This window comes from Scyliorhinus canicula, chromosome 18, assembly GCF_902713615.1.
Source record: "Scyliorhinus canicula chromosome 18, sScyCan1.1, whole genome shotgun sequence".
Taxonomy (NCBI): domain Eukaryota; kingdom Metazoa; phylum Chordata; class Chondrichthyes; order Carcharhiniformes; family Scyliorhinidae; genus Scyliorhinus; species Scyliorhinus canicula.
Window position 1 is genome coordinate 10,663,975 of NC_052163.1, and position 21,584 is coordinate 10,685,558.

Genomic DNA, 21,584 nt, shown 5'->3' on the forward strand with positions numbered 1-21,584 from the left:
TGAACATTTGTGCCCCAGAGCCAGCCAAGTCCCTAGCCAAACTGTTCCAGTACAGCATTGGCGACTACACAGAGGGCTGTACAGTAGTTAGCACTGTTGCCTCATGGCGCCGAGGACCTGAGTTCAATCCTGGCCCTGGGTCACTGTCAGTATGGAGTTTGCACATTCTCCCCATGTCTGCATGGGTCTCACCCCACATCCCAAAAGATGTGCAGGGTAGGTGGATTTCCATGCAAAATTACCCCTTAATTGGAAAACATCACAAGAAAAAACATTGGCATCTATCCAGCAATGCGGAATATTGCCCAGGTATGTCTGTGCATAAAACAGGACAAATCCAACCTGGCTAATTACTGCCCCATCAGTCTGCTCTCAATCATTAGTAAAATGTTGTAAGGACTCATCAACATTGCGCTTTGTAATAACCTGCGCACAGTTTGGGTTTGCCAGGGTCACTCAGTTGCAGACCGCATTACAGACTTGGTTCAAACATGGACAAAAGTGCGGTATTCCAGAGGAAAGATGAGAATGCTAGCTCTTGACCTCAAGGCAGCATTTGACTGTGTATGGCATCAAAGATCCCTAGCAAACTGGAGTGAATGGGAATCTGAGAAAACCCACTGGTTGGAGTTATACGGGCCACAAAGGAAGATTGACATCACTGCAGAATTCATCGGGGTAGTGTCCTGGGCCCAACCATCTTCAGCTGCTTCATAAATGATCTTCCGTCCATCAGAAGGTCAAAAATGGGGGATGTTCACCGATTGATCTTCCTTTCATCAGAAGATCAGAAGTGGATATGTTCACCGATTATTGCGCAATGTTCAGCACCACAAGCAGTTAAGATACAGAAGCAGTCCATGTCCAAATGCAGAAAGTCCGTGACAATATCCAGGCTTGGGCCGACAAGTGGTAAGTAACATTTGTGCCACACAAGTGCCAGGCAATGATCACCTCCAACAAGGAAGAATCTAAATATCGCTTCTTGACATTCAATGGCATTACCACTATCAACATCCTGGGGATTACCATTGACTAGAAACTCATCTGGACTAGCCTTGGAAATACTGTAGCTACAAGTGGAGGTCAGAGGCTAGGAACCCTGTGGCGAGTATCTCACCACCTGATTCCCCAAAGCCTGTCCACCATCTGCAAGGCACAGGTCAGGAGTGTAATGGGTGAGTGCAGCTCCAACAGCCCTTGAAGTATGGCAGCAACTAGGACAAAGCAACCCGCTTGATTGGCACCTGTTCCACAAACATTGACTCCCTCCACCACCAATGGACAGTGGCAGCCATGTGTAACCATCTACAAGATGCGTTGCACGAACTCACCAGGGCTCCTTGGGCAGCACCTTCTAAACCAATGACTGCTCCTATCTAGATGGACAAGGGCAGCATATACCTGGGCACATCACCACCTGGAGGTTCTCTTTAGTTACTCACCACTCTGACTTGGAAATATGTTGTCGTTCCTTCACTGTCACTGGGTAAAAATCCCTGAACTCCTTCCCGAACAGCACTCTAGGTTTACCCACACCTCAGGGGATGCAGCGGTTGAAGAAGGTTGTTTACCACCACCTTCTAAAGGGCAACTAGGTATGGGAAATAAATGCTGGCCTAACCAGCGAAGCCCACATCCATGAATGAATTTTTTTAAAAAGCCTCTAACCTGCTCTTGCAGGCACAATATTTATGTGGCTAATCCAGTTAAGTTTCTTAATAAATATTTACCCCTAAGATGTTGATCGTTTGAAATTTCAGATTTGGTAATCCCGTTGAATGTCGTGGGGAGGCGCTTAGACTCTTGTCTTGCTAGAGGTGGCAATTAACTGCCATTTGTGTGGCGTAAATGTTATTTGCCACTTAGCAGCCCTAGCCAAAATGTCAGTTTGATGCCAGTGTTGTGGCTGTGCAGGAAACCGCTTGGCTTGAGGTGTGGCTAGTTCTGGAGTGCAGGTCTTCAGCACTAACAATCCAGCTGTTGTCGGGGCCGTTGCTACATCTAATGCGCGCCCAGCTGCTTTTTGATAACTCGTGGTGTGAATCTAATTGGCTGAAGACTGACATCAGTGATAGTGTTAGCAGGAAGCGAGGTTGAATCATCCATTTGGCACTCCTGGCTGAAGATAGTAGCAAATATCTTTTTTTAAATAAATTTAGAGTACCCAATTCATTTTTTCCAATTGAGGGGCAATTTAGTGTGGCCAATCCACCTACTTTGCACATCTTTGGGTTGTGGGGGTGAGAACCACGCAGACACAGGGAGAATGTGCAAACTCCACGCGGACAATGACTCAGAGCCGGGATCAAACCTGGGATCTCGACGCAATGCTAACCACGGCGCCACCATGCTGCCCTTTCCTCTTACTGATTTAATTCCAATTCACATGTTGATACAGCAAATTTGCAGAGCTTTTCTAATATTGTTTAACTTTTGTTGACTCTGGAAGTGCCCTGTTGAATATGAGGTGTTGTTCCTTGAGCTTGCTTTGAGATCTTTGGAACTTTGTAAGAAGCCATGAGAATGACGGTAAGGATGGGGAATCAAAATAAGAGTCTACTGCAAGCTTGGGGGTCCCCTTTGCAGACTGAATGGGGATGTTCTGCAAAATGAACAGAACACCCAATCTGCATTTGGCCTTCCTAATGTAGAGGAGACCACTTTGAGCAGTGAATACAGCATACCAAATTGAAAGAAGTACAAGTAAATCACTGTTTCATCACCTGGAAGAAGCCTTTGGGGGCTTTGTACTGTGAAAAAGGAGGGCATAAAAGGGCAGGTGTTTCATCTCCTGTGGTTGCATGGAACGGTGACATGGGAAGTGGATGGGGATGATGGACGTTCAACAATTTTAAATTCTAACTTTGACCTCACTTTTTATTTTTCTTTGCTGTTTTTTTTCTCGCTTCCTTTTGCCCATTGAATATTTCCAACTTTCTTTATTTCCATTTTCCAGCATCTGTAGTATCCTGCTTTTGCATGTAGTTATATAATGCAAATTATGGCAGGTGTCCAAAGCCTTTACTTTTAAACAGTTTTTATCTGAAAGTGTTAAAATGTAGGTTTTAAAAACTTCAGCTGTATATTGTTAACATTGAGGATGACTTCCAATTTAGGTATTTTGAACGATAAGGGATTAATTCAAAATCAATAAAATAGAGGTCCAATTGTCTTGGTTGTGTGTTCTGATGCATGTTTCCTGTTTTGAGCTTCTTCTGCTTTGTATAGTATGATGACTCACTGATCTTCACTCAAACTTTGTTTCTAATTTGGATAAAACCTTTTCACCTAAAACCGCATATACTGGCACTCCCAGAAGACTTTAAAAAAATTACTGTATTGATATTTAACAAATGATTTCTGTTTTTTAAAAAGGCAATAGGATTTGTCCATTTTTGTCATTGATCCCTAGCCGTGAGCTGTTCCTTAAATCGCAGCCTGCCTAATATGGCACTGTTGACAACTGCGAGCACAGGGAAATCTGCATGGAGCCATTTAGCTTTACGAAGAGGTAGTGGTTACCACTGCTGCCTCACGGCTCCGAGCACCCAGATTTGATCCTGGCCCCGGGTCACTGTCCATGTGGAGTTTGCACATGCACCCTGTGTCTGCGTGGATCTCACCCCCACAACCCAAAAAGATCTGCAGGGTAGGTGGATTATCCACACTAAATTTCCCCTTAATTGAAAAATAAATGGGATACTCTAAATTAATTTTTTTTAAAGCTTTGGGGGGGGGGGGGAGGTGAAGCCACCTTTTCAGTATGGCGTCTTGATCCTTGAGCACTCTGTAGACTCAGTGCGCATTGAGGCGCTGAAAATCATGACTGCAAACATTATGTGGGGGCTGGTTTAGCACTGTGGGCTAAACAGCTGTCTTGCAATGCAAAACAATGCCAGCAGCGCCGGTTCAATTCCCACACCGGTCTCCCCGAACAGGCGCCGGAATGTGGCGACTAGGGGCTTTTCACAGTAACTTCATCGAAGCCTACTTGTGACAATAAGCGATTATTATTATTATTCGAGTACCAGATCAGAGACTCAGCTTGGATCTGAGTGCTCATGAGGCCAAGCTGCAGAATGCTAATAAGAGGCTTGATACAGAAAAAAGAATCCTGAACGTCAAATGTTGCTTCAGCTGAAGCTTCTATTTTATCCTTGGACAACCAGCTATGTGGCATGTCAGAAATCCTGGAAGATTTGGACGACCATGGCCAGAGAGAGAATATCCGGGTCGTTGGTCTGCCAGAAGGAGTAAAAAATTTGAGAACTGGCTGCTACGTTTTCTCAGGCTGGATGTGAAAGCTGGGGATTTCAAATTAGAAAGGGCGCACCGTATCCTGTCTTGAGGCTGAAGGACAATCAACATTCCAGGCCTATAATCATTCACTTACACGGTTTTAATGATCGACTGAGAGCCCTGGGACACAGTGAGGCGCAATGGGGCCTGACTCCATGAGGCGGCGAGGATCTCCTTTATCCAGGACATTTCGGCACCGACGTAGTTAAAGCGTGAGGCTTCGATGTTTGATGGCAACTCAAGGCAGCCACGCATAATCCTGTGACCAATAAAGTGATATCCAATGACTCCGTGAATTTTTAGATGATCCGAGTAGTGCTTTGACCGTTGTCAAGTCCAAAAGGGCAGGGAATTGGACTGATATTCTGCGGCTCAAAAAATTTGAAATCCGGACTTGCTCCCCTATCATGTTATTTGTTTGATTTCAGTGTCATTATCCTGCTTTTTTTTTAATAAACAATTTTATTGAGGTAGTTTTTGGCTTTATAAACAGTTACAGACATCATCAGAAAGGAAGCGTCATTATCCTGCTTAATGGGAGGTGTAAACATTTGAGCGCTGTAAAAAAAAATGTCTTTTTCTTGTCCTTGTCATGGGGTTAGCGCATGGAAAAACTGTTTCAATAATGAATGTATATGGCCTGCCAAATTACTCCGGGGGTTTATGACTGAGGGTTTTTCAGACTTTGCAGAGTTGGCCTTGGCTAACACTTTTGTAGGTGGAGTTTTTAATTATCATTTGAACCTCATGATGGACAAGCTCCCAATTACTGGAAATCCCTCCACCCTGCAGGCTAGAGCACTGGCTTCAGCATGTGAGGAAATAGGACATCTGGAAGTGTGGAGGATCTTTCATCCTAGAGATGGGGATATTTTTTCTCTCAGCCCCTCACCAATGTCACCCTAATTTACTTTTTTGTACCTTGGGACTATTCTATACTTAGTGTCCTCTTGCTCTGTGAGAAGCATTGTAATTTCTGATCATGCTCCGGTCTTCCTGGAATTTCTGCTTGATGAATTATGTAGATGGTCAATCTGGTGATGTAGTGGCACTCGTGGAGCGTTTATTTTCTTCTCTCGAGCTCCCTGTGGTTTTGGAGCATCAATGCTTGGCCCCAAACGCTCCTATCACTAAAATGCAATGGCTATGGCCATTGAGGAGTTTCAGCCTGGGAATGTACCGGGACGGGGTTGTTATGAGTGAGTTTTATGATCATAGAATTCCTACTGTGCAGAAGGAGGCTATTCGGCACATTGAATCTTCACCGACCCGCTGAAAGACCACCCCACCGACCCTCTGAAAGAGCACCAACTTAGGCCCTAACCACATCTTTGGACACTAAGGGGCAATTTAGCATGGCTATTCCACCTGACCTGCAGGTCTTTGGATTGTGGGAGGAAACCGGAGCACCCAGAAGAAACCCATGCAGACCTAGGGAGTCACCCAAGGCCGGAATTGAACCCGGGTCCCTGGCACTGTGAGGCAGCAGTACTAACCACTGTGCCACTCCTGTTAATAAATTAGGATCTGTTAACATAGCCTTGGTGGGTATGCATTGTCACTCCTTTGAGGCAGGTCTGCTGCCATCAACCCTTCAGAATGTAAACATCTCCCTGACTTTGAAGACGGGCAAGATCCAGAGGAATGTGCCCTATATAGTCCAATCCAGGGGGGGGGGGGTCGAGACAGCTGGGGGCAATGGAGTTTTACCAGTGATTGTCCAGGAAGATCAGGCTGGGTTCATATAGGGTAGGTTTTTCTCTTAACAACATTAGGTTATTGAATGTGACCCTGGCTTTCCAGAAGCGGACACAAGATGGGCTGGTGATCTCCTTTGACGCGGAGAACGCATATGATCGGATTGAGTGGAATTATCTGGTATACACATTGTGGAGATTTGGGTGAGGAATATCTTAAATGGGTTCAGATTCTGTATCATAGACTCTTGATAGGAGTACTCGTGAGTGGTTTTAGGTCTGAGAATTTTGGCTTGCAGAGAGGGGAACTAGACAGTGGTGCCCCCCTGTGCCCCTTGCTGTTTGCACTGACCTTGGAGCTGCTATTAGGAGGGACCCCTTGATTTCGGGGCTGGGATGTGGACAGAGGCAGCACAAGATTGTTTCATACGGATGAGGTGCTGCTGTTTGTGATAAAGTTCCCACTATTATTGATGTGCCGGATAGATTTAGTGCCTTCTCCCGTTTTTAGATTAATTTTACAAAATCGGAGTCCATGCCAGTGGGAGAGTTGAGGGGGAAACCTCTCTCCTCTTCCTTTCTCTCCCCCCCCCCCCCCCCCCCACACCTTGCCAATTTCCATTTTAGGTAGTCCCCGAAGGGGTTGAAGTACAATATAATTATCCTTTCTTTTAGGCAGTTATATGAGGCTAACCTTCCTCAGTCGATTGCATATTCCAGAAGGAATTTGACTGTTGATCTTCCCTGCTGGTCTCATGGCTGGGCAGGATTGCCCTGATTAAAATGAATGCGTTGCCTAGACTGCTATGCCATGATGTGGAGATGCCGGCGTTGGACTGGGGTGAGCACAGTAAGAAGTCTTACAACACCAGGTTAAAGTCCAACAGGTTTGTTTCAAACACGAGCTTTCGGAGCACGGCTCCTTCTTCAGGTGAAGAAGGAGCCGTGCTCCGAAAGCTCGTGTTTGAAACAAACCTGTTGGACTTTAACCTGGTGTTGTAAGACTTCTTACTAGACTGCTATGCTCCTTGCAGATGATACCAATCTTGTCAACTAGATCTTATTGGAGATTAATGAGATGATCAATTTGTTTATCTGGAATAAGAAGATGCCTTGTCTAAAGTACACCAAGCTACAGCTCCCAGGTTCCTATTTGGGGGGGGGGGTTGAGTATCTTGAATATTAGACTATGTTAACTGGCCTCTCACCTTAGATTTCTAAGGGATTGGGTTAGGACGGACCCTGCCTCTATTCTGGCTCAATATTGAAGCAGACCAGTTGGTTTACCCTCTGCAGCTCTTGTTATTTTATGGGGACAATAGGATACAAAATTCTATTTTTGTTCATACTCTTAGAGCATGGTGGATGGTCCACCAACTAGAAGTGAGATCTAAACTGACTTGTGTTTCTCCCATTCAGGACAACCCGGACTTTCCACCAGGACTTGTGGACCACGGATTCATTCCTTGGAGACATGGAGGTATTTGTAAGCTGGGAGATATGTTCAATGTTGTCTCTTTGTCATCCTTTGAGTAACTACTCTAGCGGTTTGACATATGAAGACTTTTTTAAGTATCTGCAGCTCCGAGACTTTATCCTGAATAAGACAACCTTGTGTGTTAACTCCTCTATTTCCCTGGTGGAAACAGTTCTGATTTCTGCATAACCTAGACAAGTGATTAGCAATTTCTATGATACCTTGTGCTCTAGATCCTGTGTTAGTACATTGCAGTCTTGGGGGAAAAAACTTGGCAATTTATGTTGGTTTGAAAAAGGATGGAGGAGACTAGATACTGCACCGTTTGCATACCACGCTTACTCTAATACCCCGGTTTGATCCTGCTATATTCCTGATGTGTCTAAAGTGTCTGGTGATCAAGGGTGATTATATACACTGCGTATGGACCTATGTTAAGATTTAATCCTATTGGACTGGTTCAGTTAGGACCTGGAGAGGACATTTGACAGCCTTCGAGCTTAATCCTTTGTTTCTAATTCTGAGTCTTCCAGATGGGAGAATTACTGACATTAATGGAAAAGGGCTGTACAACATCCTAACCGTTGCAGCTCGTTAAAATATCCTCTGCTCCTGGGTCAGTAACAAATATCGTTGAATTCAAAATTGGCATAAATTAGTCATGGAATGAAATCGTATGGAACTTTTGATGCCTGTGATCTGGTCTGATGCATTCCATAAAAATGTTGGACCCCATCTCAAATTTATAAGCTCCACCTTGTCTGACCTGCTCCTGTTAGGTTTATTTTGAGCCATATTATAAGTCTTGTTCTCGCAATGCATGAAGTATTGTGGCCTGAGATATTGTTTTTTTTTATATGGCCGTATCCATTTTCTCCGCTATAAATAACAGTGAAACAGAATACTCGGAGGTCTTGTTCATCGTGGCCAAGGACATCAACCAGGCCAACCTCGAGTGTACTGACAAAATTCCACCAGCACATCTGCCCCACCAGGGGCCTCAACATCCTTAAGCACTGCTACACAAGCATCAAGGGCGCTTACTAATCCATCTCCCGACCGCACTTCGGAAAATTGGACCACAAAAAGGTGCTCCTTCTCCCGGCATTTGAGCAGGTACTTAAACGGGAGAATCTCAAAATGGAGAAAGGTGACTAGTGGTGTTCCACAGGGATCCGTGCTCGGACCACTGTTGCTTGTGATCTACATAAATGACCTGGAGGAAGGTATAGGTGGTCTGATTAGCAAGTTTGCAGATGATATTAAGATTGGTGGAGTTGCCGATAGTGAGGAGGACTGTCAGAGAATACAACAAAATATAGATAGATTGGAGAGTTGGGCAGAGAAATGGCAGATGGAGTTCAATCCAGGCAAATGCGAGGTGATGCATTTTGGAAGATCAAATTCAAGAGCGGACTATATGGTCAATGGAAGGGTCCTGGGAAAATTGATGTACAGAAAGATCTGGGAGTTCAGGTCCATTGTACCCTGAAGGTGGCAACGCAGGTCAATAGAGTGGTCAAGAATGCATACAGCATGCTTGCCTTCATCGGACGGGGTATTGAGAACAAGAGTTGGCAGGTCATGTTACAGTTGTATATGACTTTGGTTAGGCCACATTTGGAATACTGCGTGCAGTTCTGGTCGCCAAATTACCAGAAGGATGTGGATGCTTTGGAGAGGGTGCAGAGGAGGTTTACCAGGATGTTGCCTGGTATGGAGGGTGATAGCTATGAAGAAAGGTTGAGTAGATTAGGATTGTTTTCGTTGGAAAGACGGGGGTTGAGGGGGGACCTGATTGAGGTCAACAAAATTGAGAGGTATGGACAGGGTGGATAGCAACAAGCTTTTTCCAAGAGTGAGGGTGTCAATTACAAGGGGTCACGATTTCAAGGTGAGAGGGGGCAAGTTTAAGGGAGATGTGCGTGGAACGTTTTTCACCAGAGTATGGTGGGTGCCTGGAACAGTCTGCCAGCAGAGGTGGTAGACGCGGGCACGATAGCATCATTTAAGATGCATCTAGACAGATATATGAAAGGGCGGGGAGCAGAGGGAAGTAGATCCTTGGAAAATAGGCAACATGTTTAGATAAAGGATCTGGATTGGCGCAGGCTGGGAGGGCCGGAGGGCCTGTTCCTGTGCTGTAATTTTCTTTGTTCTATACCTACCGTCACAGCCTCAGAAGCCAGATTGGCCTTCTTGAAAGTGAACCCACAGAAAGCAAAGGGCCCTGATGGAGTCCCTGGTCCTGCACTCAGATCATGTGTGGACAATGGCGGGTGTGTTCGCTGACATCTTCAGCCTCTCCCTAATCCACTCCGCATTTCCCACCTGCTTCAAGAAGTCCACCATCATACTGGTGCCAAAGAAAAACCAGGCAATGTGCCTCAAAGACTACCGCCCGGTGGCCTTGACGTCTGTCATCCTGAAGTGCTTTGCGAGGTTGGTCATGAGACACATCAACTCCATATTTCCAGAATGCCTTGATCCACTGCAATTCGCATATCGCCACAACCATCCACAACAGATGCTATCTCCCTGGTCCGACACTCACCCCTGGAGCATCTCGACAACAAGGACTCCTACGTCAGACTCCTATTCATGAACTACAGTTCCGCCTTCAACACCATAATCCCAGCCAAGCTCATATCCAAACTCCAAAACCTGGGACTAGGCTCCACCCTCTGGAACTGGATCCTCGACTTCCTGACCCAAAGACCACAGTTAGTAAGGATAAACAACAATACCTCCTCCACGATAGTCCTCAAAACCGGGGCCCTGCAAGGCTGCGTGCTTAGCACCCTACTATACACACACAACTGTGTGACAAAATTCAGCTCCAACTCCATCTACAAGTTTGCTGATGACGTGACCGTAGTGGGTCAGATCTCAAACAACGATGCTTCAGAGTGCAGGAGGGAGATGGAGAACCTAGTGGCATGATGCAACAGCAACAATCTGTCCCTCAATGTCAGCAGAACTAAGGAGCTGGTCATTGACTTCAGGAAGCGAAGTGTCGTACAGGCCCCTGTGTGCATCAATGGTGCCGAGGTGGAGATGGTTGACAGCTCCCAATTTCTAGGTATGCACGTCACTAACAATCTGCCCTGGTCCATCCACGTTGACACTATGACCAAGAAAGCCAACAGTGCCTATACTTCCTCAGGAAACTAAGGGAATTATTGACTTTAAAAAAAATTTTTTTTTTTTTTAGGAATTTAGAGTACCCAATTATTTTTTCCAATTAAGGAGCAATTTAGCGTGGCCAATCCACCTACTCTGCACATTTTTTGGGTTGTGGGGGCGAAACCCACGCAGACACGGAGAGAATGTGCAAACTCCACACGGACAGTGACCCAGAGCCGGGATCGAACCTGGGACCTCAGCGCCGTGAGGCAGCTGTGCTAACCACTAGGCCACCGGCTGCCCTCCCATATTGACTCTTACCAATTTTTACAGATGCACCATAGAAAGCATCCTATCTGGCTGCAACACAGCTTGATATTGCAACTGCTCGGCCCAAGACCGTAAGAAACTACAGAGAGTCTTGAACACAGCCCACTTCATCACAGCAACCCGCCTCCCATTCATTGACTCGTGTCTACACCTCCCGCTGTCTTGGTAAAGCGGACAGCATAATCAAAGACCCTTCCTACCCAGGTTATTCCCTATTCCGACCTCTTCCATCAGGCAGAAGATACAAAAGTCTGAGAACACGCACGAACAGATTCATAAACAGCTTCTTCCCAACTGTTACCAGACTCCTGAATGACCTTCTTATGGACTGAACTGATCTTTCCAATCATCTTCTCGACTGTTGTAGCTCCGTATGCTTCACGCGATGTCTATGTATTTACATTGTATTTATCGTATGTTCTATGTTTTCCATATATGGAATGATCTGCCTGGACTGTACACAGACCAATACTTTTCACTGTACCTCGGTACACATGACAAATCTAAATTGGTTCTTTCTGATTGATCTAGTATTAAAGCTGAAGACACTTCGTAAAGTCTGTTATTCTAAAGTTATCTTGTTCATTCTTATATGAGCCACAATTCTTGTTCGCTACTGAACCTGTTTTGCTTTGAAAATAGTTGCAATAGCTGTAAAAAAAAAATTAACACCTAATAAAATATATTAAAAATAACTTACAATTGATGATAGCTGGTATTGGTGGAGCACTGGGTATTTATCAATGAGGAGGATCTAAGCTTCAGGCTATGTGAATGGATTTTAGGAAAGTTGTGGAGGAGAGATGCTGAACTGTTAGAAGGGGCCTGCCCTTTGTTGCATCCTTTTAATCAAACTTGGCTCCATATTGCCATCCATCACTGGTAAGAATATGGAATTCAACTCTTGTACTTCTCCCAAACTATCAATTCTTTTTAATGCTGACCACTATGTGTTACATAGGTCATGGTAGTTTCAGAGTAGTTCCCCCCTTTTTCAGCTATCCCTTTCATTAAATTGATTAAATACTTCCCCAGCAGAAAATGCCCTATTTAACTTATAAAAATCCAGGTGATATAGTGATACAGTGGTTAGCACTGCAGCCTGCACCCTAGAGGACCTGGGTTCCATCCCGGACCCGGGTCACTATCTGTGTGGAGTTTCCACATTGTCCCCGTGTCTTCATGGGTTAATAATAATCTTTATTGTCACAAGTAGGCTTACATTGGAGTTACTGTGAAAATCCCCGTAGTTGCCACACTCTGGCACCTGTCTGGGTTCACTGAGGGAGAATTCAGAATGTCCAAATTACCGAACAGCACGTCTTTTGGGACGTGAGGGAGGAAACCGGAGCACCCGGAGGAAACCCACGCAGACATGGGGAGAAAGTGAAGGCTCCGCACAGACAGTGACCCAAGCCGGGAATCAAACCTGGGACCCTGGCGCTGTGAAGCTACAGTGCTAACCACTGTCCTACCATGCCTCTCCACAAAGCCGGCCAGGGTTCACTTGTGCATCGTGGACCACCTGAATACCCAAGTATCTAAACCTGCTTCTGGCCAGCCTAAATGGTTGGGCACTCAAATTTGCACTCCTCCCCGGAGTGTTCACCGGAAGCATTTCACTTTTTGCCACATTCAATTTGTATCCCGAAAAAGCGCCAAACTTCCCCACTATGCCCATCATCTTATCCATACACTCCAGCAGATTTGAAATGTACAGCAGGAAGTGATCCACATACAGTGAGACCCTATGCTCCCTGCCTCTCCTTACAATGCCCAACTACTGTCTTGTTGTCCGGAACGTAATGGCCAACGGTTCAATAGCCAGTGCAAACAGTAGTGGAGACAGCGGGTACCCTGCCTCCTGCCCTTGTATAGCCGGAAATCCCCATATTTCCTGTTTATCTATATACTAGCCGTGGGGACAGCATATAGTAACTGCACCCAGGAAATAAATGGAAATAAATGTACCCTGAACTTCCCCTGGACCTCAAAAGAACATCTCCACTCTATCTTATGAAACACCTTTATCGCATCCATGGACACAACAACCCCCTGCACATAATCCTTCTACGGAGTCATAACCACATTCAACAATCATCTAATATCACCCAACAGCTGCTGCCCATTAACAGAATCCATCTGGTCCTCAGAGACCATCTCTGGCACACACCCCAGCAGCCACCTAACCAACACCTTAGCTGGCACCTTCACGTAAAGGGAGATGTGTTTAAACCCCCCCCCCCCACTACCTCTTGGAACACCAGTCAATCGAAAAAGTGCCCCTCACTGCCACCTCCCCACAGGGGTTGGACCTGTACAGCCCCCTGTATAAGGCCTTGAAAGCCTCATTAATTTTTCTCCAGCGTTGGCACCAACTCTTTACCCCCCCCCCCCCCCCCCCCCCCCCCCCCACCCCCCCCCCCCCCACTCTCCAGTGTGGCCACTTATTGTCTCAACTGATGCGCTATCTGGTGGCTGGCCTTCTCCCCATACTCATACAGAACCCCCTTTGATTGATGAAACTATTGTCTGCAAATCAAATTCTCTGCTAACAGCTCCGTGGTTGGGGTTGCTGAATACCACTGGTCCTCTTCCAAAATTGCCCCACCAACCTCTCTCCCCACCCTCTCCAACTTATCTCCAGTGACCTTGTAAGATATCACCTCCCCTTGCACCACTGCCTTCAACCCCTCCCAAAACGTGGAGGGCGAGACCTTCGCATTCTGGTTGAACGCTGCATACTCCTTTATCACCAAAGTTACCTTTCCACGGAACTTTTTATCTGTCAACAGCACCAAATCCATCCTTCACGAGGGCCTCTGTGCCCAGCCCATACCAGTCCTCACATCCATTCAGTCGCGATTGCCGTTAACTACTCCTCACCCCCCACCCCCCCAAATTATGCCCGGGCGCATCAGTTTTGAAACTGGGCACCCTGGCAGAGCCAGGTTGGTACTGCCGGGGTGCCAAGGGGAGTGCCAAGGTACTACCCTGGCCTGTCATCGACCACCTGGGGTGGCTTCCTGGAGTGGCCATTACGCCTGGCCTCTGCTTGTTGAAACCTGTACTAATCAGCAGCCGGGTAAGGTGAGCTCCTGGGTGACATTTGGGTGCCGGGAGAATGTGGCCTCAAGTAGCACACGCATGAGCCTAATCGCTCATTTAAATATGATTATCTGGCCGGTGATGGCGGGCGGGGGGCAGCCGCACGTTGGAGGGCTCCCGTTCGGGAACGGCATTGTCGGGGGTTAACGCCCGGTCCTAGGGGCAGCGAAGGCAGTAAAAGTCGGGGGAAAGCACAGTGAAGAGATATGTCGAGGATCAGTATAAAACGGCCGTGAAAAAAGCAGCTGAAGGTTCTTCGGGGAGTGGAAAGGTCACCGCGGGGTCGGTAAACAAAATGGAGGCTGGAGTACCAGGGGAGGCCGCATTGCTTACGGCTGAAGAAATAGCTAAGGTATGGAATTCGAAAGGCAATTCACAAAACACATGGAGGCAATGAGGAAGGAGATGGGGGCGGTTTTGAAAGTGCTGGTGGAGGAGGCGATTACCCCGGTGAGGACGGCGGTGGCGAGCGCAGTGGCGGAGGTGCGGGAGCAAGGCGAGGCGCTGAAGGAAGTGGAAGAGACATTATTGCAGCACAGTGTTCAACTTACCTCGATGGGGAAGGAGATGCGGAAGGTGATGGAGATTAATAAGGATCTGAAAGGCCAAATGGAAGACCTGGAAAACAGATCCAGGCGACAGAATCTGAGGATTATGGGGCTGCCCCAAGGAGTTGAAGGGCCGAGGCCGACTGAGTATTTTGCCGCGATGTTGGCGAAGCTATTGGGGGAGGGGGAGGATCCCTCCCGATATGAACTGGATCGGGCTCATCGGTCATGGAGGCCTATACCAAAGGCGAGTGAGCTGCCAAGAGTAGTGACTTTGTTCTTCCGTAGGTACAGTGTAAAGGAGAAGGTCGTATGCTGGGCTAAGCCGAAGCGGGTGGTGCAGTGGGCTGGAGCTGGTATACCTGTATTACGGTGGAGCTGCCGAGGAGGCGGGCTGCCTTCAACCGGGTGAAGAGGGCACTGTACATTAGCAAGATGCAGTGCGGCATTGTATATCCAGCAAAGCTGAGGGTGACCTACAAGTTCAAGGATTTTTATTTTGTGACGAAGGAAGCAGCGGAGGAGTTTGCGAAGGCAGAAGGACTGTGACAGAACTGAGAAATGGTCATGTACCGATATAGCCACATGACTGTATTTTGTTCTTTTTTGTTTCACTGCGTGCTGGTGTATGGGCTACAGGAGCCAACGTTGTGTCTATTTGGACAAGGATAGAAATGGGACTTTCAGTCGTAATGAGGATTCTTTGGGGTGTGGGTGTGTATGCGGGGTTTGTGTGCTAAAGGGGACTTATGGGTTTTCCTGGGGCCGGGCAAGGGGGAAAGAGACCCGAGCGGGGCCACCATGATGGCCGGTTTAAGCCGGCCAGTGAACGGGGGTGAGGTGGTGGGGGAAGGGGCTGCGGCCATCGGAGCCTGGCAGAACAGGGTCTGATGAGTCTCGACGGGGTGGAAAGTTGGGGTGAAAGAACCAAGGTTGGAGGGGAGGGGTTTTACAAGTGGAGGGGGGGGTTTACAACTTTTGGGTGTCATTTACGGTATTCTTTCGGAGGCTGGATGGCATTGAGTGTTGGGGGGTGGGGTTGCGCCGGGGGGATTCTATAGGTTAACGGTGACCATGGGCGATTCCGGACTCCTTTTTCTTTTTCTCCTTTGTTTCTTTTTCCACTGTGGGAGGGTTTGTTTTATTTGATGCATATATTGACAGATGGGCCGCAGGTTAGGGTGGTGGGAGGATGGGATCGTTGTTGATGTTAAGGGTATTGACTTTGTATCTGTTACCGTTTACTGCTTGTTGGGGGGGGTGTAAATTTTGAAGGAAAATGTGAAAATGGAGAATAAAAATATTAAAAAATATATATATATGATTATCTGGATCACGACCAGCATTGGCGTGATCCAGATTGCGATGTGTGCCATGGGTCGGTTGACTCGTGTGAAGTTTTGCACCAGAGTGAAGCCTGATTTGGGCCTCCCCCGCGATGCTCTGGCACGCCCGGATCGGAGCCGGGCACAGCGCAGTGGGAAAATCGCGCCCATAATCTAAGTATGTCAACTCAATATGATTTTATACTGAATTTTGAGACACAAGCTCATCCCATGACTCGGTCTTGGCATCATACTTAAATTGACAAGGGAGAAAGAACATATGGCCTTAAGTGATGCGAGACGTCGCGGTTGAACAATTACTGGTACAAACTATCTACTTCCCTCACAATTACATCCAGTGTGTGAAGGAAAACAAGTATTAAAACATTCAGCCTTGTGCATTGAATTAGCAGTTACGTAGATACATAGAAGATAGAAGCAGAGAAGACATTTTGGCCCTTCGAGCCTGCTCCACCATTTATCGCGCTCATGGCTGATCATCCAACTCAAATAGCCTAATCCTGCTTTCTCCCCAGAGCCTTTGATCCCATTCTCCCCAAGTGCTATATCTAGCCGCCTTTTGAATATATTCAATGTTTTAGCATCAACTACTTCCTTGTTTAAGTGGTGATGTTTAAGGGAAGTCACTGTATTTTTGCACTGTTACCATTTTTGCTTTTGTAAGTTTAGAATTAAAGTTCTGTAATTAACTTTTGTAATTCTTCAGTTCTTCGAATTACTAAATGTACTGTCCTATTTAGCAGAACAATCACTGTTAAACATTGATATGTATTTCATACAGACCGTGTGCAATTTAAAGGTAAAAAAACACATGCCAAGAAAGCACAGAGAGAAGTAACAGCGACCTTCAAATAACCTGTCCAAAATATGATGTGGCGATGCCGGCGTTGGACTGAGGAGAAGGAATGATGTGGGAGACCCAGAAGCGGCTAAAGTTGATGGTGGAAGACCTGGAGAATCGCTCCCGGAGACAAAACCTAAGAATCGTGGGGTTACCTGAAGGCATCGAGGGAGAGGACGCTGGCTCGTATGTAGCCAAAATGCTGGAGGAGCTGATGTGGGAGGGGGCCTTTGACTGGCCCCTGGAGGTCAACCGGGCGCATAGGGTGCTGATGAGGAAGCCACAGGCGAGTAAGCCGCCGAGGGCGGTGGTGGTGCAACTTCACCGATTCCTCAATAACGAAGATATCAAAGTGGGCAAGGCAGGCGAGGTGGTGCACCTGGGAAGCCAATGATTCCGGGTGTACCAGGACCTGGCGCGGACCTGGCGAAGAGGAGAGCCAGGTTCAGTCAAGTGAAGGCTGCCCTCTTTAAGATGGGGGTGAAGTTCGGGAAGTTGTGCCCAGCCCACCTCTAGGTGACTAACAAGGGCCGAGAACACTATTTTGTAACACCAGAGGAAGCGATGGGAGTTTTTAAGAGACAATGGACTGGCAGGAGAAGGTGGATATTGAACAGCGGAAGTTGAATGGATGTTTTTTTCATATAAATTTTGAGTACTCAATTCATTTTCTTCACATTAAGGGGCAATTTAGTGTGGCCTATCCACCCACACTGCACATCTTTTGGGTTGTGGGAGCGAAAGGGGCAGCACGGTAGCATTGTGGATAGCACAATTGCTTCACAGCTCCAGGGTCCCAGGTTCGATTCCGGCTTGGGTCACTGTGCGGAGTCTGCACATCCTCCCCGTGTGTGCGTGGGTTTCCTCCGGGTGCTCCGGTTTCCTCCCACAGTCCAAAGATGTGCAGGTTAGGTGGGTTGGCCATGATAAATTGCCCTTAGTGTCCAAAATTGCCCATAGTGTTGGGTGGGGTTACTGGATTATGGGGATAGGGTGGAGGTGTTGACCTTGGGTTGGGTGCTCTTTCCAAGAGCCGGTGCAGACTCGATGGGCCAAATGGCCTCCTTCTGCACTGTAAATTCTATGAAACCCATACAAACACGGGGAGAATGTGCAAACTCCATACAGACTATGACCCAGAGCTGAGAGCAAACCTGGGACCTCGCGCCGTGAGGCAGCAATGAAGTGAGGAGATGTTGCTTTTCTCTGCCTTTTTAAAAAAATTGCTTTTTGTTTGTTGGTTGTTGGGAAACTTCTCTCCTTTGAGATGTTTTGTTGGGTTCTGGGGTGGAATGTTTGGGGAGTGTGGCGGGTAAGTGCAGCTTTTTTCCTATTCCGTTGTAGTTTGTGTTATGGAAGTATGCGAATGGGGGGGGGGGTAGGAGACTCGGGCACCTTGGGTAGGGACTGCGATGCTAGCTGGGCAGGCTATTAACAGGAGCACAGTAGAAGGTGATGGCACTGTTATTTGTTTCGGGAGGAGGTGTGTGCTGCTGACAAAGGTGTGATTGCTGTGGCGCAGCAAGAAAGGGAGTGGTGACTGTGGGCATTGAGGGTAGGCCTTGAGGGTCACGTAACATGTGCCAAGGGTTGGCCCAAGAAAGGATATGGTTGGTTGGCAGGGGGGTGCCAAGGGTTGGCCCAAGAAAGGATATGGTTGGTTGGCAGAGGGGGGGGGGGGGGGGGGGGGGGGGGGGGTGCATCCCTGACCAGGTTAGTCACATGGAATATGAGAGGGCTGAATGGGCCAGTCCAACGGTCGAGTGTGTTTGTGGGTGGGGATCGGGGGGGATGGAGGAAGTGGAAGTAGGGCCCCTGCTGGTGAGGGCATATAATGAGACGATGGAAAAGGGGGAGCCCCCCCCAACATTATCGTAGGTGTCCATTTCCCTAATATTAAAGAAGGATAAAGATCCAGAGCAGTGTGGGTCCTATCGCACAATAGCGTTGCTAAATGTGCACGTTAAATTGCTGGCAAAAATCTTGACCTCGCAAATTGAGGACTGTGTGCCGGGGTGATAGGGGAAGATCAGATGGGATTCGTAAAGGTTAGGCAACTGTCGGCGAACATTAGGAGATTACTAAATGTGATAATGATGCCCCTGGAGGCAGGGTTGCACGGTGGCCCGGTGGTTAGCACTGCTGCCTCACGGTGCTGAGGACCCGGGTTTGAATCCCGGCCCTGAGTCACTGTCTGTGTGGAGTTTGCACATTCTCCCCGTGTTTGCGCGAGTTTCGCCTCAACAACGCAAAGATGTCCAGGCTAGGTGGATTGGACACGCTAAATTTCCCCTTAATTGGAAAAAATGAATTGGGTTCCCTAAATGTAGAAACAAATGATGCCGCTGGAGGGGCAAGATGTGGAGGTGGCAGTTGCAATGGATGCAGAGAAGGTTTTTGATTGGGTGAAATTGGAGTACTTGTCGGAAGTGTTAGGACGGTTTGGGCAGGGTTTTGTAGATGGGTCCGATTGTTGTGTAGGGCGCCGGTAGCGAGCGTGTGGACAAATGGGGTGAGCTTCGGGTACTTAAAGTTACACCGTGGGGCAGCACGGTGGCACAGTGGTTAGCATTGCTACCTACGGCGCTGAGGACCCGGGTTCGAATCCTGGCCCTGGTCACTGTCCGTGTGGAGTTTGCACATTCTCCCCGTGTTTGCGTGGGTTTCACCCCCACAACCCAAAGATGTGCAGGGTAGGCGGATTGGCCACGCTAAATTGCCCCTTATTTGGAAAAAATTATTGGGTACTCTAAATTTTTTTTTTAAAGTTACACCGTGGGACAGGGCAGGGGTGCCCACTTTCCCCATTGCTTTTTGCCTTGGCAATAGAGCCATTGGCGGTAGCGCTTAGAGAGTCGAGGAGCTGGAAAAGGGATTGTGCGGGGTGGGGTCTTGCTACATGTGGACGATCTTTTGCTTTATATCTCAGACCCACATCAGGGAATTATTTTGGAGGAGCTTACCTGGTTTTTCAGATACAAGCTAAATGTGGGGAAGAGTTGAGGTCTTCTCGATTGAGGCTGGGGGCAGGAGAGGAGGTTGGGTGAGCTTTAAAGGGGTTAAAATGGGGAAGGGGGGAATGGCAGGGGCGATGGTTAGTTATTTATTTATTATGAGCTTCCTGTTTGTTCTTACTCTTCTGTTGGTTTGTATTTAATGTTCATACAAATGCTTTAATAAAATTATTTTTAAAAAAAATAAAGTGTGTTTTGGGAATGGAGTTTGGAAACTCTCACATGACAATCATCTGGGGGGATTCTCAGGAAACATCTGCAAACATTCACTACTGGTTCAGAGTGGAGAATGTATTGGGTGGCACGGTAGCACAGTGGTTATCACTGTTGCTTCACAGTGCCAGGGTCCTGGGTTCAATTCCCGCTTAAGTTGCTGCCTGTGTGAAGTCTACACATTCTCCCTATGTCTGCGTGGTTTTCCTCCAGGTGCCCCAGGTTCCTCCCACAACTTCCGAAAGACTTGCTTGTTAGGTGAATTGAACTTCTGAATTCTCCCTCGGTGTACCTGAACAGGCGTCGGAGTGTGGCGACTAGGGGATTTTCACAGTGGCTTCATTGCAGTTTTAATGTAAGCCTATTTGTGGCACTAATAAACATTATCATTATGTATTTGCCCACAGCCATTTTGTGTTCTTAAAAGGGATTTTGTGTTAATGAGACCATTGTAGATTAAGATGTACTTTGTAATCCATGTTAATCCAAAAAACCTGTGTGTAATGGTTGCAACAAATTGTTTTTAAAATCTTGGTCTTTAGAAATTCATGCTACACTGGTCGGGGCAGGAGACAAGTGTGGTGCATGGGGAAAGGCGGCTGGTGGGTATATGCCCTATCTGGAAGCTCTAGCACACCTCCTCTCATCTGACAAAGTAGCTTCTATTCTCACACCAGGTCCCACTAGAGCCTGGCGAATGGGAACACAAGTTGCGCTGCCATTTGACTTCTATAGGCCAGGGAAATGTTCTCTCCATTTCACTGTATCCAAGAAACTCACAGAAATGGTCAAGATCTCATGCAGTCAATTCTTTACCATTTGATGAGGGGATCTGTTGGTCTCACATTGAAGGTATAAAAACAAACCAGCAGAAATCTGGAAGAATTTTGGGCCCATTATTATTATGTCCTGTATTTTGCCTTGGTTTCAGGAAACTAGAATTTGGTTGAATTATTTTTGGACTAATTTTCTATTTGAGGATTTTACGTTAAATGGACCTCCAGGAGATTCATAATCGCTGGCATCAGTTGTTGCAGGAGGTACAAAGTGCATGCCAATGCCCTCCAAATTTCCTTCTATCTTGGGTAGAAACTGATCTTTAATTTTTTTTTAAATGTAGAGTACCCAATTAATTTTTTTCCAATTAAGGGGCAATTTAGCGTGGCCAATCCACCTACCCTGCACATCTTTGGGTTGTGGGGGTGAAACCCACGCAAACACAGGGAGAATGTGCAAACTCCACACGGACAGTGACCCAGAGCCAGGATCGAACCTGGGACCTCAGCGCCGTGAGGCCGCAGTGCTAACCCACTGCACCATCGTGCTGCCCAACTGATCTTTATTTAATGAGCACAGTAAGAAGTCTTACAACACCAGGTTAAAGTCCAACAGGTTTGTTTCAAACACGAGCTTTCGGAGCACGGCTCCTTCTTCACCTGAAGAAGGAGCCGTGCTCCGAAAGCTCGTGTTTGAAACAAACCTGTTGGACTTTAACCTGGTGTTGTAAGACTTCTTACTGTGCTCACCCCAGTCCAACGCCGGCATCTCCACATCATTTATTTAATGAGATTAGGAACCAATA

At 47.1% G+C, this 21,584-nt stretch overlaps 1 protein-coding gene across 5 annotated transcripts in view; it reads left to right on the forward strand.

Moving 5' to 3' along the window:
* The window catches only part of polg2 (polymerase (DNA directed), gamma 2, accessory subunit), a 73,213-nt gene extending 55,743 nt beyond the window's left edge, over positions 1–17,470 (forward strand). For all 5 annotated transcript variants that reach the window (XM_038776479.1, XM_038776478.1, XM_038776477.1 and 2 more), the window contains exons 10-11: positions 7,419–7,479; positions 16,716–17,470. In XM_038776479.1, the coding sequence (XP_038632407.1) occupies positions 7,419–7,479; positions 16,716–16,789 (135 nt within the window). In that variant the 3' untranslated portion in view covers positions 16,790–17,470. The remainder of the gene's footprint in view (positions 1–7,418; positions 7,480–16,715) is intronic.
* The last annotated feature ends 4,114 nt before the right edge of the window (positions 17,471–21,584 follow it).